Consider the following 22,322-nt stretch of genomic DNA (forward strand, 5'->3'; position numbering starts at 1 on the left):
ATGTATACACATACACACAGCATACGCATATACATATATACACATACACACAGCATACACATATACATATATACACATACACATACATATATACACATACACACAGCATACACATATACATATATACACATACACACAGCATACACATATACATATATACACATACACATACATATATACACATACACACAGCATACACATATACATGTATACACATACACACAGCATACACATATACATATATACACATACACACAGCATACCCCATATACATATATACACATACACACAGCATACACATATACATGTATACACATACACACAGCATACACATATACATATATACACATACACACAGCATACCCCATATACATATATACACATACACACAGCATTCACATATACATATATACACATACACACAGCATATACATATACATATATACACATACACACATCATACACATATACATATATACACATACACACAGCATACACATATACATTTATACACATACACACAGCATACACATATACATGTATACACATACACACAGCATATACATATACATATATACACATACACACAGCATACACATATACATATATACACATACACACAGCATACACACATACATATATACACATACACAAAGCATATACATATATACATGTATACACATACACACAGCATACACACATACATATATACACATACACACAGCATACACATATACATGTATACACATACACACAGCATATACATATACATATATACACATACACACAGCATACACATATACATATATACACATACACACAGCATACACACATACATATATACACATACACAAAGCATATACATATATACATGTATACACATACACACAGCATACACATATACATATATACACATACACACAGCATACACATATACATATATACACATACACACAGCATATACATATACATATATACACATACACACAGCATACACATATACATATATACACATACACACAGCATACACACATACATATATACACATACACAAAGCATATACATATATACATGTATACACATACACACAGCATACACATATACATGTATGCACATACACACAGCATACACATATACATATATACACATACACACAGCATACACATATACATATATACACATACACACAGCATACACATATACATATATACACATACACACAGCATACACACATACATATATACACATACACAAAGCATAAACATATATACATGTATACACATACACACAGCATACACATATACATATATACACATACACACAGCATAAACATATATACATATATACACATACACACAGCATATACATTTATACACATACACACAGCATATACATATATACATGAATACACATACACACAGCATACACATATGCATATATACACATACACACAGCATATACATATATACATGAATACACATACACACAGCATACACATATACATATATACACATACACACAGCATACGCATATACATATATACACATACACACAGCATACACATACATATATATACACACAGCATACACATATACATATATAATATATACACACAGCATACACGCATATATATATACACATACACACAGCATACGCATATACAAATATACACATACACACAGCATACATACATATATACATCATACACATATACATATATACACATACACACAGCATATACATATATACATGAATACACATACACACAGCATACACATATATATATATATATATATATATATATATATATATATATATACACACAGCATACACATATACATATATACACATACACACAGCATGCGCATATACATATATACACATACACACAGCATACATATATACATATATACACATACAAACAGCATACACATATACATATATACACATACACACAGCATATGCATATACATATATACACATACACACTGCATATGCATATACATATATAAACATACACACAGCATACGCATAAATACATATATACACATACACACAGCATATGCATATACATATATACACATACATACAGCATATGCATATACATATATACACATACATACAGCATACACATATACATATATACACATACACACAGCATATGCATATACATATATACATACACACAGCATACACATATACATATATACACATACACACAGCATATACATATACACATGTATACACATACACACAGCATACACATATACATATATACACATACACACAGCATATACATATATACATGTATACACATACACACAGCATACACATATACATATATACACATACACACAGCATATATATACATGTATACACATACACACATACATATATACACATACACACAGCATATACATATATACACATACACACAGCATACACATATACATATATACACATACACACAGCATACACACATACATATATACACATACACACAGCATATACATATATACATATACACACAGCATACACATATACATATATACACATACACACAGCATACACATATACATATATACACATACACATAGCATACGCATATACATAGATACACATACACACAGCATACACATATACATATATACACATACACACATACATATATACACATACACACAGCATACACATATACATATATACACATACACACAGCATACACATATACATATATACACATACACACATCATACACATATACATATATACACATACACACAGCATACACATATACATATATACACATACACACAGCATACGCATATACACAACATACACATATACATATATACACATACACATATACATATATACACATATACATATATACACATACATACAACATACGCATATACATATATACACATACACATATACATATATACACATATACATATATACACATACATACAACATACACATATACATATATACACATACACATATACATATATACACATATACATATATACACATACACATATACATATATACACATATACATATATACACATACATACAACATACACATATACATATATACACATACACATATACATATATACACATATACATATATACACATACACATATACATATATACACATATACATATATACACATACATACAACATACACATATACATATATACACATATACATATATACACATACACACAACATACACATATACATATATACACATATACATATATACACATACATACAACATACACATATACATATATACACATACACATATACATATATACACATATACATATATACACATACACATATACATATATACACATATACATATATATACATACATACAACATACACATATACATATATACACATATACATATATACACATACACACAACATACACATATACATATATACACCTCACTATGAGCCAACGTCAGCTTCTCCTCCAGTGTCGCTAAGTTTGTCTTTAATGTTTCATGTTCTACTCTCAAGCTGAGGTTTTCTGCAGTCTGTCGGTACAGCTTGTCTATCAGAGATTCACGTTCTAAATGCGCTTTTTCCTCTGCGCTCCTCTTCTCTCCCGCTAGCACTGTTACGTGATTGTTTATCGTGACCATTTCATCCTCTACTTGACTCTTCTCCTTCATCAGCGCATTGTAACGGGACTTCCACGTATCAATAGCGGATAGAGATTTACTGAGCTCAGCATACGCATATACATATATACACATACACACCACATACACGTATACATATATACATATACACACAGCATACACATATACATATATACACATACACACAGCATATACATATACATATATACACATACACACAGCATACACATATACATGTATACACATACACACACAGGATACACATATACATATATACACATACACACAGCATACACATATACATATATACATATACACACAGCATACGCATATACATATATACACATACACACAGCATACACATATACATATATACACATACACACACATACACATATACATGTATACACATACACACACAGGATACACATATACATATATACACATACACACAGCATACACATATATAGATATATACACATACACACAGCATACACATATATAGATATATACACATACACACAGCATACACATATACATATATACACATACACACAGCATACACATATACATATATACACATACACACAGCATACACATATACATGTATACACATACACACAGCATACACATATACATATATACACATACACACAGCATACCCCATATACATATATACACATACACACCGCATACACATATACATATATACACATACATCTATACACATACACACAGCATACACATATATACACATACACACAGCATACACATATACATATATACACATACACATACATATATACACATACACACAGCATATACATATATACATGTATACACATACACACAGCATACGCATATACATATATACACATACACACAGAATACACATATACATATATACATATATACACATACACACAGTATACACATATACATATATACACATACACACAGCATACACATATACATATATACACATACACATACATATATACACATACACACAGCATACATATATACATGTATACACATACACACAGCATACATATATACATGTATACACATACACACAGCATACATATATACATGTATACACATACACACAGCATACGCATATACATATATACACATACACACAGCATACATATATACATGTATACACATACACACAGCATACGCATATACATATATACACATACACACAGCATACACATATACATATATACACATACACACAGCATACACATATACATATATACACATACACACAGCATACACATATACATATATACACATACACACAGCATACACATATACATATATACACATACACACAGCATACACATATACATATATACACATACACATACATATATACACATACACACAGCATACACATATACATATATACACATACACACAGCATATACATATACATATATACACATACACACAGCATGCACATATACTTATATACACATACGCACAGCATACACATATACATTTATACACATACACACAGCATACACATATACATATATACACATACACACAGCATACACATATACATATATACACATACACACAGCATACACATATACATATATACACATACACACAGCATACACATATACATATATACACATACACATACATATATACACATACACACAGCATACACATATACATATATACACATACATATATACACATACACACTGCATATACATATACATATATACACATACACACAGTATACACATATACATATATACACATACACACAGCATACACATATACATATATACACATACACATACACATACATATATACACATACACACTGCATACGCATATGCATGAGACACACACTCACACAAAGCAACACACCCATACTGCCTAAGACCAGATCAGACATCATCATGCTGTAAAGTGTTCTTTGGGGGAGGGTGTATGTGGCGCACTGCAAATCCATCCCCCTCTTGCACTACTATAAAACATTGTTCACTTACTACTCCAAATAAAAGGGGAAAAAGCACAGTTTGGTCCCCATTTTTTTTTAATGAGATGAGACCTGACACTGTGATAAAGCAGTGAGGGAGAAGTTGGAGGCTGAGCCCTTTCGACAGTGTATTGCAGATGTGGCAGATTCTTCATCTTTCCGCACCACGGCAATAGACTGCAATTGCAGACCCCCTAAAACAGAAAGCCAGTTGCAGGTGCTCTACTAGTTCTGCCCAATATGTGCGACTGCCACCCCTTTAATGAGAAGTAGCCTGACATGAACTAGCTCAGCTAAACTCCCCATACAGTGCCTCTGTAAATGTCTACTACTCCAGATAATTATACTGAATGTGGTGGGCATGGCTAAATTAACTGTTCGTCCCACCGGAATTTGTCAGGTGTGCCCAATTGCCAGCCTGGGCCTGTCTACCTGAATACAAATGTATAAATTCAATTATCTTTCCAATAGTCACATATTCATCTTATTTTATCCAATGCTGCTCTGTATTAGATTCATGTTAAATTTAAACAGCTTTTATTAAAAAACATTCACAAAAGAAAATAACAATAATAAGAGGGAATAAGAGGGTTGAATATCTCTTTAAGTTCACAGTAACTTACTGTTTTTGATTTAGGGCTCCAAACGATTGCACTGTCATTGACGTTAAGCTGTTTTCCCACAGGAGCTAAGGAGTTAAAGCTTCCAACTTTATTAGGATCTAGTTTCCCTGGGATGTCTGATTGGATCCAGTTTATAATATCATAATGCCCTGGTACATCTCCATAATCAGTAAAGGAAATATCCTCATGTGATGCTGTCGTAAAATGTGCCTTTCTCAGGTATTTGTTAATCTAGCAACAGGGATAATTAGATAAAGATACAGGAAATTGTTATGACAAGAATACAGTATACTTAAAAAAAAAAAAATATATATATATATATATATATATATATATATATATATATATAAAGTCACAAAATAAATAAACATTGTCAGCACTATGGGGTCAATTAATCAAGACCGCTCGCTGCTCCATAACCTGTCCACCTGCTTTGAGTCGGCAGACAAAAGGGGGCGGCATTGTCCACCTGCTTTGAGTCGGCGGACAGAAGGGCCGGCATTGTATCAGCAGTTCATAAGAACTGCTGGTGCAATGATAAATGCTGACAGCATTTATCGATGTGCAGCGGACATGATACGCTACATTGTATCATGTCCGTCCGCACTGTAATAAATAGACCCCTATGTGTAGATGCAAACATTCATTAAACATGACAAATAGAGGCATCACCTATGAAAATCCAAATGTCTATAAATATATAAAGAAAGACTCTATGGTCTATACAAGACATGAGCATTTTTTCAAATTTATGACGAAACACGAATATTCATTTTGTTTTAACTAAACGAATATCCAAACAAATGCACCAACTAAATTTAAAGACAATTTAGAAATACAGATGAAATTCATCAGTATTCATTTGTTTACTTTAAATTATCTTAGGGGTTACAATACCTAGTATGCTGAAGAGCCGCACTAATGCCAACATGTCATGCCTGTGCCTGTAGGGACATAGCTTTCATATTTTATCCCTAGAATATTTACCTCGCTTTTTTTAAATCCATCCCCTCCCATGGGGATGTCTATGAGGAAGGCATAATGCTGAAACATGTAAGACTGGTGTTGCACTAGCCTCAGGACACTTTGATGTTTATTTTTATTACTTTCCAATAAAAGTTATATTTTACTTTTACACTGGCTGACTCGCTTACAAGTTTTTTCTTCATATCTGACATTGGGAATCCTCCCTGCAGTTTGCAGCACAGTGTTTTCTTTGAAAATAGTAGGAGAGCGGGCGGAGCAAATTTCAGTGTGAGACACTGACTGAATAGTGTGCAGACACTGACTGAATAGTGTGCAGCAGTTTGGAGCTCAGAAGAGCCTACGTACCCTATCAAGCAGGAGACCAGCGTCTATCAAGTTGTGACCTGGATGCCGAGGAGTGACTAGTAAGTCTTTTGTACCGGCAGGTCTATGAATAGTTGTGAGCTGACTCTGTGGCATTTTTGGATTAGATTTATGGAGTGTCAGTGCGCTTTTTAAAGGGATATTGCTTTGTTGTGGATGAGAGTTAGTTAGTGTTAGTGTGAGAGAGTGAGTTAGTGTTATTGTGAGACTTAGTTAGTGGTAGAATGAGTTAGTGGTAGTGTGAGAGTTAGTTAGTGGTAGTGTGAGAGTTAGTTAGTGGTAGTGTGAGATTTATTTAGTGGTAGTGTGAGAGAGTTAGTTAGCGGTAGTGTGAGATAGTGAGTTCGTGGTAGTGTGAGATAGTGAGTTAGTGGTAGTGAGCAAGAGTTGGTTTGGGTGAGTGTGCGAGTGGTTTTTCTGTATACTTAACACATTTACATGCTAACACATTCAATACATACATACACTTATCAATAACACTACATACACTCCATACCCTCTCCCCTCTCATACTACACTCCATACCCCATTCCCTGTAATCCCATTCCCTTTCATCCCATACCCCATTCCCTGTAATCCCATACCCCATTCCCTTTCATTCCAAACCCCATTCCCTGTAAACCCATATCCATCCCATAGTTAGATTTTGTTTACATATCCTCATTTTAGTCTTCTTATACATTTTAGTTTGTTAAATACTCCTTACCCTCTTTTATTTATATACCTTTCACACTTTGAGCACTTTTTTGTTATTTATTTTGACCCCCTTTCATTTGGGCACATTCACTTTTTGTTGGAGTATGTCGGGAGGGGGGGATAAGGGGCAGATTAGCCCGGAAATATTACAGTTCCTCAGGACTGAGTTTAGACGAGAGGTTATAGAGGAGGTCAGGCAGGAATTTAGTCAGGAGAGAGGGACAGGGATGGGGAGAGGGAGAGGAAGAGGAACAGGACAGGAAGGGGGAGGAAGGGGGGAGGAAGCGGTGGAAGGACCCGACCACTTTGTTCAAGATGAACAAGTGGCTGGGCCCAGTGGCAGCCAGCATAGAGCTTCACAGTCCAGGAATCAAAGGACACCATCACAGGGGAAAACCAAGCTGACTAGGGAGGCAAGGTATACTATGGAGGAGAAGGAGGCCCTCGTAGAGGCTTATATGAAGAGGGCTGGGAGGCTGCAGGCTCAGAAGGCCACCAATAGGGAGAAGAGGAAGCTATGGCTGGAGATCAGGGATGCAGTTAATGCAGTGGGGGCACATAACAGGGATGTCGAGTCTATAAAGCATTGCTACCGGGACTGCAAAATGGAACTCAAAAGAAAGATCTCCCGGGAGTACCAATACGCAACAGGGACCAGTGGCGGGCCTGAAATCACCGTAGAATATTCCCGATGGGAGGAAATGTTGCGTCCCAGGATCTCCGAGGTGGCCATAGTCGGGATCGGAGGAGTCAATACCGGGAACTTACCACTCTCCTCTGATGGTAAGCTCATGTAATAATCTCTGTACATCAAAAATAAAGAATGTATTCAAGGATATGATTAACGCAATTACGCTTTTTTACACATTATTACGTAAACGCATTCACAATTTCCTTGCGATTACATTAGTATCTAGGCTACAGGTTAGGTGTGCATTTAAACAGACTGAAAACAAATGCAAAAACACATTCAGATTGACCAGATAGATATCAGAAACACGGTTTGGAAAATGCGGAAATCGTATTGATTGTTATATTTCAAAGTGGATTAATGAGGCTGCATTTGTAATTCTATTGTAAGCAAAAGCATTTACATCTTTATTTGGAACTATGCTAATATATACATTTCTTTCTTTTTACAATATACAGAGTCTGGGGAAGAGGCAGCACACCAACTACAGGCTCCTCCTTCACCCAGGTATGAGAGTGGTGGAGATGACTCGCCACCTCGGGGAGACATGGAAGACATCCCTCTATACTCCTCTTCAGAAGAAGCCCCCACTGCAGAAGAGATCCCTGTAGCAGCCCCTCCTGCACCAGCAGCCCGCCGTGCACCAGCAGCCCCTCAGGAGGAGATAGCAGAGGTGCAGATATTACGAGATTTTCAAGAACAGATGCGTGCCTCCCGGAGGGAAAATCTTGAAAGCAGAATCCAGATGACAGAAGACATTCATGCCATTCTACAAGGCCAAAGAGAGCTTATCCAAGGTCAAAATGAGATCTTGCATACTCTCAGTCCTATATTGCAGGTCCTCCGGCATAATGTGCCATCTGCTGCTGGGCCATCTGCTCTTGTGCCATCTGCTGCTGGGCCATCTGATCCTGGGCCATCTGCTGCTGGGCCATCTGATCCTGGGCCATCTGCTCCTGGTACTCCTAAATCTCCTCCTCAGCCGGGTCATCCCAGTACTCCTCCTTCCCCTCTTCCCCAAACATTTCCGATGAGAACTCGTTGGAGGGTGCAGTTGCCCCCTTGAAAAAATTGCATTTTTGGACATTAAAAGCATTACTGTTTTTCTTGACTGTCCCTTTAAAAAATAACATATGCTAACATATACTAATCCTTAGGGATTGTTGGTATATCTACATGTACTTGTTCAAACATGAAAATATTGGAATAGGATACTAAGCCTGTATGCCATATTTCTATTGACGTGTTAAATAAAGTCTATTTTCTTAAAGAGACATTATTGTGTTTGAATTATTTAAGAAAGACATTTAATTTAGAAGGAATATGGTTTCAGGTCCTTTTACAAGTTACTTTAGAAATATATGCTCACACTAATATATTTGGAGATTAACCAATGTGGAACTCATACATGACACAATACTGATCATTTACATTAAACTGACAGTATACAATAATTTTCAGAGAACTGCATGTAATAGACACTACTATAAACAACAAGATGACCACATACTGATATCAAAATGTTTTAAAGACTTACTTATAAAATCTGTTTAGCTATGTTGAAAAGTTAGCTTGAAAGCCCATTCCAAGTGGGAAATAAGACAATCCCCCTTCCTTTGCATATGAAAAGACCCTTTACACAAACAGGCCCAAGCTGGAGAAGGTAGCTGATGGTACTCACATCAAACTTTTAGGCTTGGGTTGGAGTCAGAAAATCACAGCAATGTTATTTAAACATAAGCAAATCTAGACATTGATTATAAAAAAAAGGACTATATAAATAGATCGAAAAAACATATATGTGTTGAAAAAATGAGTGTATAATGTCCCTTTAATAAAAAATACCACGACATAACATCTAGAATAAGTAGGCATGTCATATATTTAGCATATGATAAAGGTAAATGCATATTGATTACTTGATTCAAATACAATAGCGCATCTTTAGGAATTAGATATGTAGAAAATTCAACACAACACAATCATTATTTATAAAAAGGAAAATATTGTTGACTAACATATTAAACAAGATGGACTATATTCATGGATTTGCACTTGCCTCAAAATATCTTATGCAGGAAAACATATTGCTTTGATTCGTTTATTCAATGAGACAGCCATCAAAAGAGATTTTTGTGTTCTTTATCATCTATGGTTCAACAATGTACATGATTCACACAATCCATACTCGACATGGTTTTAAACTTGTCTTCTCATTCACAAACGTGGGTTACGTGCAAATTCAAACATTGCGGGACTACGTAATCCAATCAGACGGTTTTTAAACCTTGGCATGTGACATCTTAATTAACATGGCGCATCGTTGATCGCGTAAAAATGGAATCCAATCAAAGGCGCATCCTTGATCGCGTAAAAACGCCATCCAATCAAAGGCGCATCCTTAATCGCGTAAAAACGCCATCCAATCAAAGGCGCATCCTTGATTGCGTAAAAACGCCATCCAATCAAAGGCGCATCTTTGATCTCGTAAAAACGTCAGCCAATACAAGGACTCATTTGACAGCTTGGTAGGTGACGTTTTAAGCAACATGGCGCATCCTTGATCGAGTAAAAACATCAGACAATACAAGGACTCATTTGACAGCTTGGCAGGTGACGTCTTAAGCAACATGGTGCATCCTTGATCGCATAAAAACATCAGCCAATACAAGGACTCATTTGACAGCTTGGCATGTCAATAAGAAACATATTTACATTTTCTAAACTAGTTTGTGCTATATTGGTAGCTATGAATGTCACGCTAGATAACGTAATACTGTGATTATGAAATAGAATCCATTGTTGAAACTAAGGATATATTTCATTAGAAGCAGAGGATTATTAACTATTTAGCAAGCAGCAGGGTTTAAATAGACCTGAAAACAACATTTTATGTTACACGATTATGTAGGACATTGCAATTTGAAATACATTTTCACATTGAATTTTAATATTTGGATTATTGTGTTTCAAATGATAAATAATGCTAGGAGATACATTATGAAAATAGGGATTGTTTACACATTATATGTTACCTATAGCTATGGTGTCCATCTTTACCATTTAAAAAGGGAGACATGAGAAATACATATGTCAGTTATGTTTTCAGATATGTTAAGATTTATCTGGAATAACAATAATGACACATGTATTGATCAAACGTGTCACTTATTCAAGTTGAAATATGGTCAGCCTACCTATAGCAATATATCATAGCATAATAAAGAGAAAAAAGAATAAGAGAAAGATATTAATCATCTAAAATATGTGCATTACACATAGTATTTGATTTTGGTACACTACTACAATAAGATATAAGTGAAATTGGAATACATGTGCTGTCAACATTCAAATAAGAGTCTGTTTTTATAAATATTATATGTCCATGTTGATGTAAAAAGGACACAAATACATTAGAAATGCATATTCATTCCTTAAGAATTGTGGTCAGCATCACTTAAAGGGACATGAAATGCAAACAATTAAGTTTCAGGATTCACAGAGAGGATACTATTTACATAAAATTTTAAATTTACATAGATTAGATCATTATATCAATCCTGGGAACATTTGTTAAAGGCGCATCAATTCACGAATAGTTTAGAAATGAACACATGAATGTGCAAAAAAAAAGAATATATATATATATATATACCGTATTGTTCCGAGTATAGGCCGCTCCTGATTATAAGCCGCACCCGTAAAGTTTGGTGCCAGTTTAAAGAAACTACATTTTTCAGCCCCACCATCTCCCTCACACACAGACCCCTCTTAATCTCGTAGCCTCCCTCCCTGACAGATAAGTTTCCTTACCCTCCCCCTTCACACACATCATAACCTTCACAGGCTGCCTCCTCTTAACCCACTCAGCCTCCTTCCTTCACACAGTGCCCACTACTCACATCCCCCTCCTCACCACTTATCATACATACCCAATCCAGACTCACTCTTCTCACCCTCAGCACACACACATAAGGCAGCTCCCACCCTGGGTCCCTCCCACTCCCATCTTGTGTGTTATAGAGATTTTTGGTATTTTTAAAGGGGTTATTGTAGTTAATCCTCTCACTAGTAGTAGGTACATTATTGAAGTTAGATGACTTTAATAAGATCAATTTTTAGTGTACCTTAATCCTGACTCACCCTCCTGTCATGCTGCCTCCTCTGTCACAGTCGATTCCAGTAACTTATAGCAGCTCCTCCCACTCCCATCCTATGCATATCGATGTGGGCCATGTTGTTGCTGGGGCAGATACCATGTCGAAGATCTGCTTCTGTGACACTGTGCAGTGGATCTCTGTTGGGGTTGTCCTGGTGGGGCTCTCCGGGCTGTGCTCATTGCGGGTGGGTCGGGCACATCGATGTGGGCCATGTTGTTGCTGTGGGAAATACTGTGTCGGACACCTGTTCTGTGACACTGTGCGGTGGATCTCTGTCAGGATGTTCCGGTGGTGCTCTTCGGGTTGTGCTCATTGCGGGTGGGTCGGGTGGAGGATTAATTTTTCCTGCTCCTTTGAGTAGGGGATCGTCTTTGGTGCCCATCCTGTCTGGGAGTGTTGTGTGTGGGAGCTTTGGTAGTCAGTATCTCAAGGAAGCCCAGTCTGTGTGCCCAAACCCCTTCCTGTAATGAGAACAGCACTTCCGCCCAACCCCGACATGGACCATTCACTGTAACATCCCGAGTATAGGCCGCACCCCTGATTTAAATACTTATATTAGGGGGAAAAAGTGCGGCCTATACTCGGAACAATACGGTATATATATATATATATATATATATATATATATATATATATATATATATATTTATATACAACCAGCAATATATAGAGAACTTCAGTCCTATGCTAATCATAATCTTGCAAAGATAAACCTTTATAAAAAGAATATCAAGAAAATGACTCAAATTCAATTTGAGATGTAAATATTAAATTTATTGACAATTGTATTATATTTATGAATCATGAAAGACCATTATTTTGTTTCATGTCCCTTTAAGGATTAACCACATAAACTATAGTTTTCAATCAATGACATGAATAAAGAGGACAAATAATATTGGAATGACATGTATTTTATTATTATGTTATAAAACATAAAGAAATAATATAACGTTACAAAAAAACATATTTAAAAATCTGCCCCATTGGAGCCATTTGACCAGGTAAAAGAGTGCATTACAGTCCTTGGAGGGAGTTGACAAGGGCCAACACAGCCCCATTGGAGCCATTTGACCAGGTAAAAGAGTGCATCACAGTCCTTGGAGGGAGTTGACAAGGGACAACACAGCCCCATTGGAGCCATTTGACAAGGTAAAAGAGTGCATCACAGTCCTTGGAGGGAGTTGACAAGGGCCAACACAGCACCATTGGAGCAATTTTACCAGGTAAAAGAGTGCATCACAGTCCTTGGAGAGAGTTGACAATGGCCAACACAGCCCCATTGGAGCCATTTGACAAGGTAAAAGAGTGCATCACAGTCCTTGGAGGGAGTTGACAAGGGCCAACACAGCCCAACTGGAGCCATTTAACAAGGTAAAAGAGTGCAACAGGCACATCAACAAAAAAAAGGCCAAGTGGCAACAACAACTTTAACAAAGGTAACATGTGGACGGAAGATTCATATCTGCACCCTCGGAGCATCTCCGGATCTTCCACTTATGGGTCATCAGCATCACCCTCATCATCCTGTGCATGTCCAGCTCCAGATTCAAGCATTGACTCTACACGCATCATACATCGTAGAGTCAAATGCTCAACCAGTAGCTGGGCATGCATGGTGTCGTAAATCCTCCCCAGAAACAGACTGTTCCTCAGCACGGCCTGCTCTATACGCGCTAGAGTCTCCAGCATCAGCCATGCTGAGTCACAACCTAAAATAAAGCAAATAAAGAATATTAATGATAATTACAGAACATAATAAAAAGAGAGCAAAGATACATTGTAATAACAAAGACAAATCATTATTATAATTAAATATTCTATCTTGAAGATTTACACATTAAATATGTTCTTCAGACATAAACCATTAAAGGGACAGTTTACTCAAACATGTTCTCCCCTTTAATTGGTTCACAATGATCCAATTTACCAGCTTGAGTGTATTAAATTGTTTAAAAGTATTTCCATTGTCCTTACATTGGTATTTGAAATAGTTTATTTAGCCTGTGGTATCCACACCTATCCTTTTAGCACACACCTAACCTTTTAGCCTTGAGGTCAAGCTGTGTAAACACAGCAAGCATAAGAAATTACACTCCCAGTGGGTTATAGAAGAGATAAGGTAAGAAAAAGTTATTTTTCTATTGTTCTATCCAAGTAGTGGTGATTGTTATATGGAGTGATATGAGATCAAATATGTTATAATGTGGATTTAGAATGAGACTTACATCTGTGACTGGGAAGAACAATCCGACACCCAGGACAATGAAGGTGGGGACTGGGGGAGGGATGGGATTAGGCTGGGGAGGGAAAGGGGGAGGGCTGGGATTGGGCTGTGGATGGAAAAGGGGAGGGCTGGGATTGGGCTGGGGAGGGAAGGTGGGAGGGATGGGATTGGGCTGGGGAGGGAAGTGGGAGAGATGGGCTGCTGCTCTGGGTTAGCCCGTACAGGGACCTGGTGAGTTGGGGGCTGGTCAGGTGGGGGAGCTGTACGGGCCAAAATACGGGTAGAGCGGCGAGGGGGGGCAAAGGGGCGATTTTGGAAGGGACAGGAGGAATGGGAAGGTCTGGGAGGGGCTTCTACCTGGGGAGGGGCTTCTACCTGGGGAGGGGCCTGGGGAGGGTCGGGAAGCTGATGACTAGAACAGGAAGGTCCATCTGAAATATATAATAAAAATATATTAACATCTCATACATCATGAAATCAAATCAAGGCATTTAAACATGATTATGTTTTATGTATACTTAGAAGTGATTTTGAATTTATAAACAATGATGACATAAGGATATGGTCTGCATATAGGCACTCAGATGAATAGCAATGACTGTCTGTACAATCAGAAGATGATTATTGTGGTTTGGCATGGAATATACGTGTGACATCATGATGTCATTAATGACAAATCATACATAAATGAAAGAAAAATACAAACATATGTTCATGCTGCATGATATAGAAAGGGGGGCAGTAGTGTTTTCTAAAAATAATGGAATAATAATTTTTAAAGTGCCAAAGCTGTAGACTTTGATTTTCTTCAAGAGAATGTTTTAAAACAATAATACATGATCGATACATGTTATATATATATTTGACATACCATCAGACTCCAAGGGAGCCACTTCCCCCTCCATCTCACATGTTACATCAATCTCTGAAAAACATAACATGTGTACACGTTAAAATCAGATATTATAACATATGTTACTGTTGCTCAAGCACACACATCAATGTTGCATTAAAGATATACTGAGCCAAAGTTATGAATTACATCATTTTGATGGAGCATACAAATGACATTAGATTTGTTATTCTCGATGAGTAATAAAAACATTTTAGTGTCTGTATTTTTGCAATTATCTCAAAAGCAGAGTACATGGAACATTTAAGAGTTCTCATGTGTGTATCACTTGATGATTGTTGTCTAAATTTATAATAAAAAGAAACATATGCTATCCATGTTCTGAATTATCTGTTTTATTCAAATGTAATGCTTCATCAGAATCATGATCATAATATTTATTACAAATACACCTTCAATGACATATGCATGAGTCAATGGACTTACCCAAAGCCTGCAAAGGCAGCTCATCATTGGTGCTGGATCCCTCTGGGCTCCCCACAACAACTACATCTATTAATGATATAGATATATATTAGTGAACACAGTTTGGACATCACTAAATCCCATCAGTATTGATATTTCAAAATAATATACTTAGAAATGTGAAGAATAGACCACTAATATGAGCAATAAATGCATGAGTTAAAGGGACCCTGAGCCCAATTTTTTTCTTTTGTAATTCAGAAAGAGAATGCAATTTTAAGCAACTTTCTAATTTACTCCTATTATCAATTTTTCTTCGTTCTCTTGCTATTATTATTTGAAAAAGAAGGCATCTAAGCTTTTTTTTGGTTTCAGATGGGCCGGCATCTAAACTTACATTTTTGCATTTCAAATAAAGATACCAAGAGAATGAAGAAAATTTGATAATAAGAGTAAATTAGAAAGTTGATAAAAATTCATGCTCAATCTGAATTACGAAAGAAAATTTTGGGGTACAGTGTCCCTTTAATCAAGGTGATTATAAAGAAAATTATGTATTTAACATATGTTTAATTTCTTACTAAATTAGACAGACTATTCATCTCTTATGATTCTATTGCATATTTAAATATACCTATTGATCATTGTTTTTGAAATAATATACACAAACAACACTTTGAATAACAACTGGTGAAAAATCAAACCAAAGCCATGTGGCACATAGATCCATTTGTGCAATGTACATTAATCTTTTTAGGACACAACACATATTGATCACAATGCAAAACTGAAGTTATTATGAAAAATATGTCATCATGACATCATGTGATATGATTTTCTAATAAGGATAACAATAGACTGAAGCAATTTTGATAGTCAAATACAATTTGAAATTATTTTGAAATCACATGTGTCTAAATCCTAAAAGTGAAATGTTTGTTTTCATGTCCCTTTAATGATAAGAATAAACAAAAAAACGTATGAAATTTATATTTTTAGAAACTGCACTTTTTAAAAAATGTGTTAGTGTTGTCTAAATGTATCCAAAAATCGCAAGAACTACACAGGGGCAGAATATAAAATGGGCAGGAACCTAAGCTTACATTAAAATGAAGCTATCAAGAATAGAAGGGATATCTTCAAATACTCATAATTTTAGATTCATATTAGAATGTAATCCCAACTTTGATTTGTGATTCTTATTTTAAAATAACCAGAAAAGATAATAAGAGTATCCATATAAATATCGATCAATGTGAATGTATTATGTAATGTTATGTCCAAGTTTGTAAGACAAAGGTAAATTAATATGAGACATACCATGCTGTGACGAACCCTGGCTTGAGGTTCCAGCACCAACATCAGGATCTGTAAAATATTCAATGAGGATTGGATATCATTAATACAAATCAGGTCATGGAGACAAAAAAATCTGATTTTTCAATTCTAATTGACGAAGTACAAATCTATTTGTATTCACATGAGTTCATTGTTTCCTCAATTAATGTCTAAATAAAGAGATCCTGTATTCTTATTTTCAATCTTTTATGTTGTTGACTGTAGCTTTATTTCATTTTGTGTCTTCTTGCATTCTCAACAATTGATAGAGATAGTTCATTGTTTATTTTGATCTTGCTAGTATAGCTTTTATAATGTAGAATATTGTAAATAAAGATACTGTATTCTTCCCATATATACTAATTAACGTATACATTTGACCAACATGTCTAAAGCGATGCCAGTTACAGCAAACACATGTTCACGTGTGTGCGCAATTCTATTTTTTGTGATCATTGCGCAATGATTCCAAGCGGAATTGCGCATCCGTGATTTGACCAACATGTCTAAAGCGATGCTAGTTACAGCAAACACATGTTCACGTGTGTGCGCAATTCTATCTTTCATGATCATTGCGCAATGATTCCAAGAGGAATTGCGCATCCGTGATTTGACCAACATGTCTAAAGCGATGCCAGTTACAGCAAAATCATGTTCACAAGTGTGCGCAATTCTATCTTTCGTGATCATTGCGCAATGATTCCAAGTGGAATTGCGCATCCATGATTCAGAATTGTTTTGGATATAGTAGTGTGATGAGTATCATTTATAAAGACTTCAAATATATTGGCAATTGGGTGTATTACGAGATTCAAATTGTATATTTGTTAATATTGAACAATAACAAATAATATTTCAAACTGGGTTATGATTCGATAGTCAATGTATGAAATGGCGGATGATAGGGATTTTACAGATGCGCAATTCCTTTTTCGCTCTGTGACGCATATTCTGTAGAGCGCAAGAAACATCACTCCTATGTCATGTGTGACGAATCTAAAATCAGATATCTGAACATCATATGTAGTGTATGTTGTGAGATTTATATAGGTTGAATATATGACTATATACACATTTCTTAAAAAATCTACTCAAATATTAATATATTATATGAAGTTGGATATTTACCTGGTTCAGATTCTCTATCATCCTCTCCCAGGTCACCGGACGGAGAAGCAGCGGAGAAGCAGCTGCACTGGCCTCCGGGTCAGGACTTTCTGATCCAGCAGCTGGGAGGGAAGAAGAAGAGGCCGAGGAGCGAGAGGATCTAAATCTGCGGGGGACCTGGAGATTGAGGAGGTCACATAAAGTCACCTCATAAGGGAGTAGGTATAGTTTCCATTGGGGCTTAGTTTTTTTCCCACCCCTCTTACGGGCTTTTACCCACTCCCTTATGAGGTCGACTTTTTTGTGCAGACGCAACATCATATCTCCAAACCTCCGCATGATTTGATCCTGGCTCCTCTGGATGCCCAACACCAAATTAACATCATTGGTGATAGACGCCTAAAGGGCCTTCTTAATACTCTGCTTTGTCTACCTCTTCTTGTTCCCAAAAAGCTGCGGATAGAAGTCCTGGACGGCGTTGACCAGTGCTGCACTCTCCAGCTTGGTGAACCTGGGAGGTGTCATGATGCCTGCTAGTCCTAACAAATATATATATATATATATATATATATATATATATAATCTATATATAAACTGCCAGCAGGCATTAGAGAACTGACAAAAATGGCAACGTGTAATGGACTTTTATATGGTGAAGTAAACATGAGATGCCCCATGGGACATGGTATCTGTACATCTGATTGGATAAAATATTGAAATTTTGTTATCGTGTCTGTGAGACCATAATGACTCAAGTTATGTTTGTGTGATGAACTCTGATTGTTTTTTCCTTAATGTTTCATATCTTAGTAACTTCCATACACATACCTCCTGGGGGTTCTGTTACTACATTTTTCATGTAGACTTATTTGTAACTCATGGGACTGTTATGCGGATATGTGTGACGCAGATGTAATATCCGTGATCCATTAAATATTAATTTTACAATTTATTAAAAATATATATAATCCTGTCACATTATTAAATGTTTTACACATTTCGATGTTTAATATCGATCATGTTCTTTAATACAAATAAGTTGTAATAATACAAATTTAACATTGTATGTATTTATTGTTTATTAAATAAATTTTGTGACTTTTTCTCAAGTATTGACATTGCTCTATTAAATGTATTTATAATGCACATCAAGTGTGTGCTATTGCTTGACATTCAAATTGAATTTTTAAATATGCGAATCTTGTGTTGCAAGATATACGTTTCCCATGCAAGATTTCTGAAATGCATAATTTCTGGTTATAATGGCCGGAACTTGTATAATCTTTTTATAAATGTTAAACTACACGTTTGTTTATTATTAGTAAATAAACCTCGAGCTTGTATTTGTCTGAACTGCTCACATATGTTATTGGGCAATGGCGTCTTTATTTTTAAAGGGACATTACACCCAAATATTTTCTTAAAATTATCCGGAGAGAGATGACACTTTTATACTTTAAAATGTAACTATCAATTTAGATTAATCTTTAGATTTCCTTAACAGAAGAAATTGCAATGCACATGGTTGAGCCAATCACACAAGGCATCTCTGTGTATCCACCAACCTTCAGCTACTGAGCATATCTAGATATGTTTGTAAAGGAAATAATAAAAAAAAATGATTTAAAATTGATGATAGAATTAAATGTTAATGTTTAAAATTAAATTTTATTTATGATTCCAGAAATAAACGCTTTTTAATTACCGTCCCTTTCATGAGCTAATATGCAATCTTGAACTTAATCTAAATACATCTGTCTAAACATTGTAAATATGCATTGTTGGCCAGCCACAATTAAGTAGATATTTCCCAGTAATGCTTTGCTGATCATAAACCTATGCACCTCCCTTTTTAAAAATTAGTAGAACATGAGAATCAAGCATATTTGTATTACCTTCTGTATTGTTTGCTCCACTGTGAAGGAAATATCTTCTAATGGCTGTATTTATACAGATTTACCTTAAAGTGACATTAAGCTATATGTTCTTTACTGATTTAGATGGATAATACAATGTAAAAACAACGTCATATTTAGTTTTATTCTCTCATTAGCTTTTTTGGCTTGATATTCTTGACTGAAAACCATATCTAGATAGGCTCTTTTGCTGCTGATTGTTGGTTGCACATAGATGCCTTATGTCATTGTCTAACCCATGTGCATTGGTATTTCTTTAACAAAGGATATCTAAAGACTGAATATAATTAGTTAATAATAGTACATTTAAATGGCGTTTAAATAAAATTTGTATTGTCTATGATTCACTAAATGAAATATTTTTGGAATGTCCCTTTAAGGACCAAACCATTAGGAATATGTGGAGTTAACATTGTATAAAGAAACTAAAGGGGACATAAAATACATCTAGATATGTGATATCTATCCAAGAGGTAAGGAGAATAATTGCTAGAAGTTATCTTTTGATCTATCTATAGTTAAATGACCCTTCAAATGACTCCACTAGAACTGAAAAGTAATCAATTAACTTACTTTTCATTTACAGATAATTTCTAACATATTACTTAAAATATAATTAAAGATGAATAACCTATATGTATTGTTATAATGTTTTTGGATACCTAAGGAAAATCCCAGATATTATTATGTAAATCTAACATTCAACTACACTGTCACTTTAATGCAAGTTAGACACTTTCCTCTCTTAAAAGTGAAATGAACAAAGTTGTTTTGTATAATTTAGACTACATATCCTCGTCATAAACATTTTATGATTTTAACATCTATAAATCACACAATAAAAGCATAGATGTATTTAAGTCCAAATTAAATTGTTGAAAGATACTTGACTTTAACATTATCTGAATAAGCTGTGTTGATATTTTACATTCAATAAATTAACCAAAATTATTCTATTTTATATCTGGCATGTGCTTGTCAAATAGATGACTAACAGTCATGGGAGTAATATTTTGTTTACTTGTCAGATTAGAAGGATATATTTCTTCTAATCTTACTGTGATAGAGTTATGTCTCTATGAATATGTATTTTAATACAAAAAATAGAAGATATAGTTCTATTTATTGACAAGAAAATAAATAAAATTTCTTAAAAAAAAATTCATCACAGATGAAACTCTGAAAAAGAAAGAAAAATATTAGAAACAGTTATT

General features: G+C 35.2%; 1 protein-coding gene across 1 annotated transcript in view; it reads right to left on the bottom strand.

Moving 5' to 3' along the window:
* LOC128652720 (vomeronasal type-2 receptor 26-like) overlaps positions 1-22,322 on the bottom strand; it is a 171,286-nt gene that overhangs the window by 131,272 nt on the left and 17,692 nt on the right. Inside the window, exons 2-3 of the mRNA XM_053705652.1 lie at positions 14,769-14,914; positions 6,306-6,536 (exon numbers count right to left, since the gene is read on the bottom strand). Coding sequence (XP_053561627.1) covers positions 6,306-6,536; positions 14,769-14,914 — 377 coding nt within the window. The remainder of the gene's footprint in view (positions 1-6,305; positions 6,537-14,768; positions 14,915-22,322) is intronic.

This window comes from Bombina bombina, chromosome 3, assembly GCF_027579735.1.
Source record: "Bombina bombina isolate aBomBom1 chromosome 3, aBomBom1.pri, whole genome shotgun sequence".
In the NCBI taxonomy this organism is placed as follows: Eukaryota; Metazoa; Chordata; class Amphibia; order Anura; family Bombinatoridae; genus Bombina; species Bombina bombina.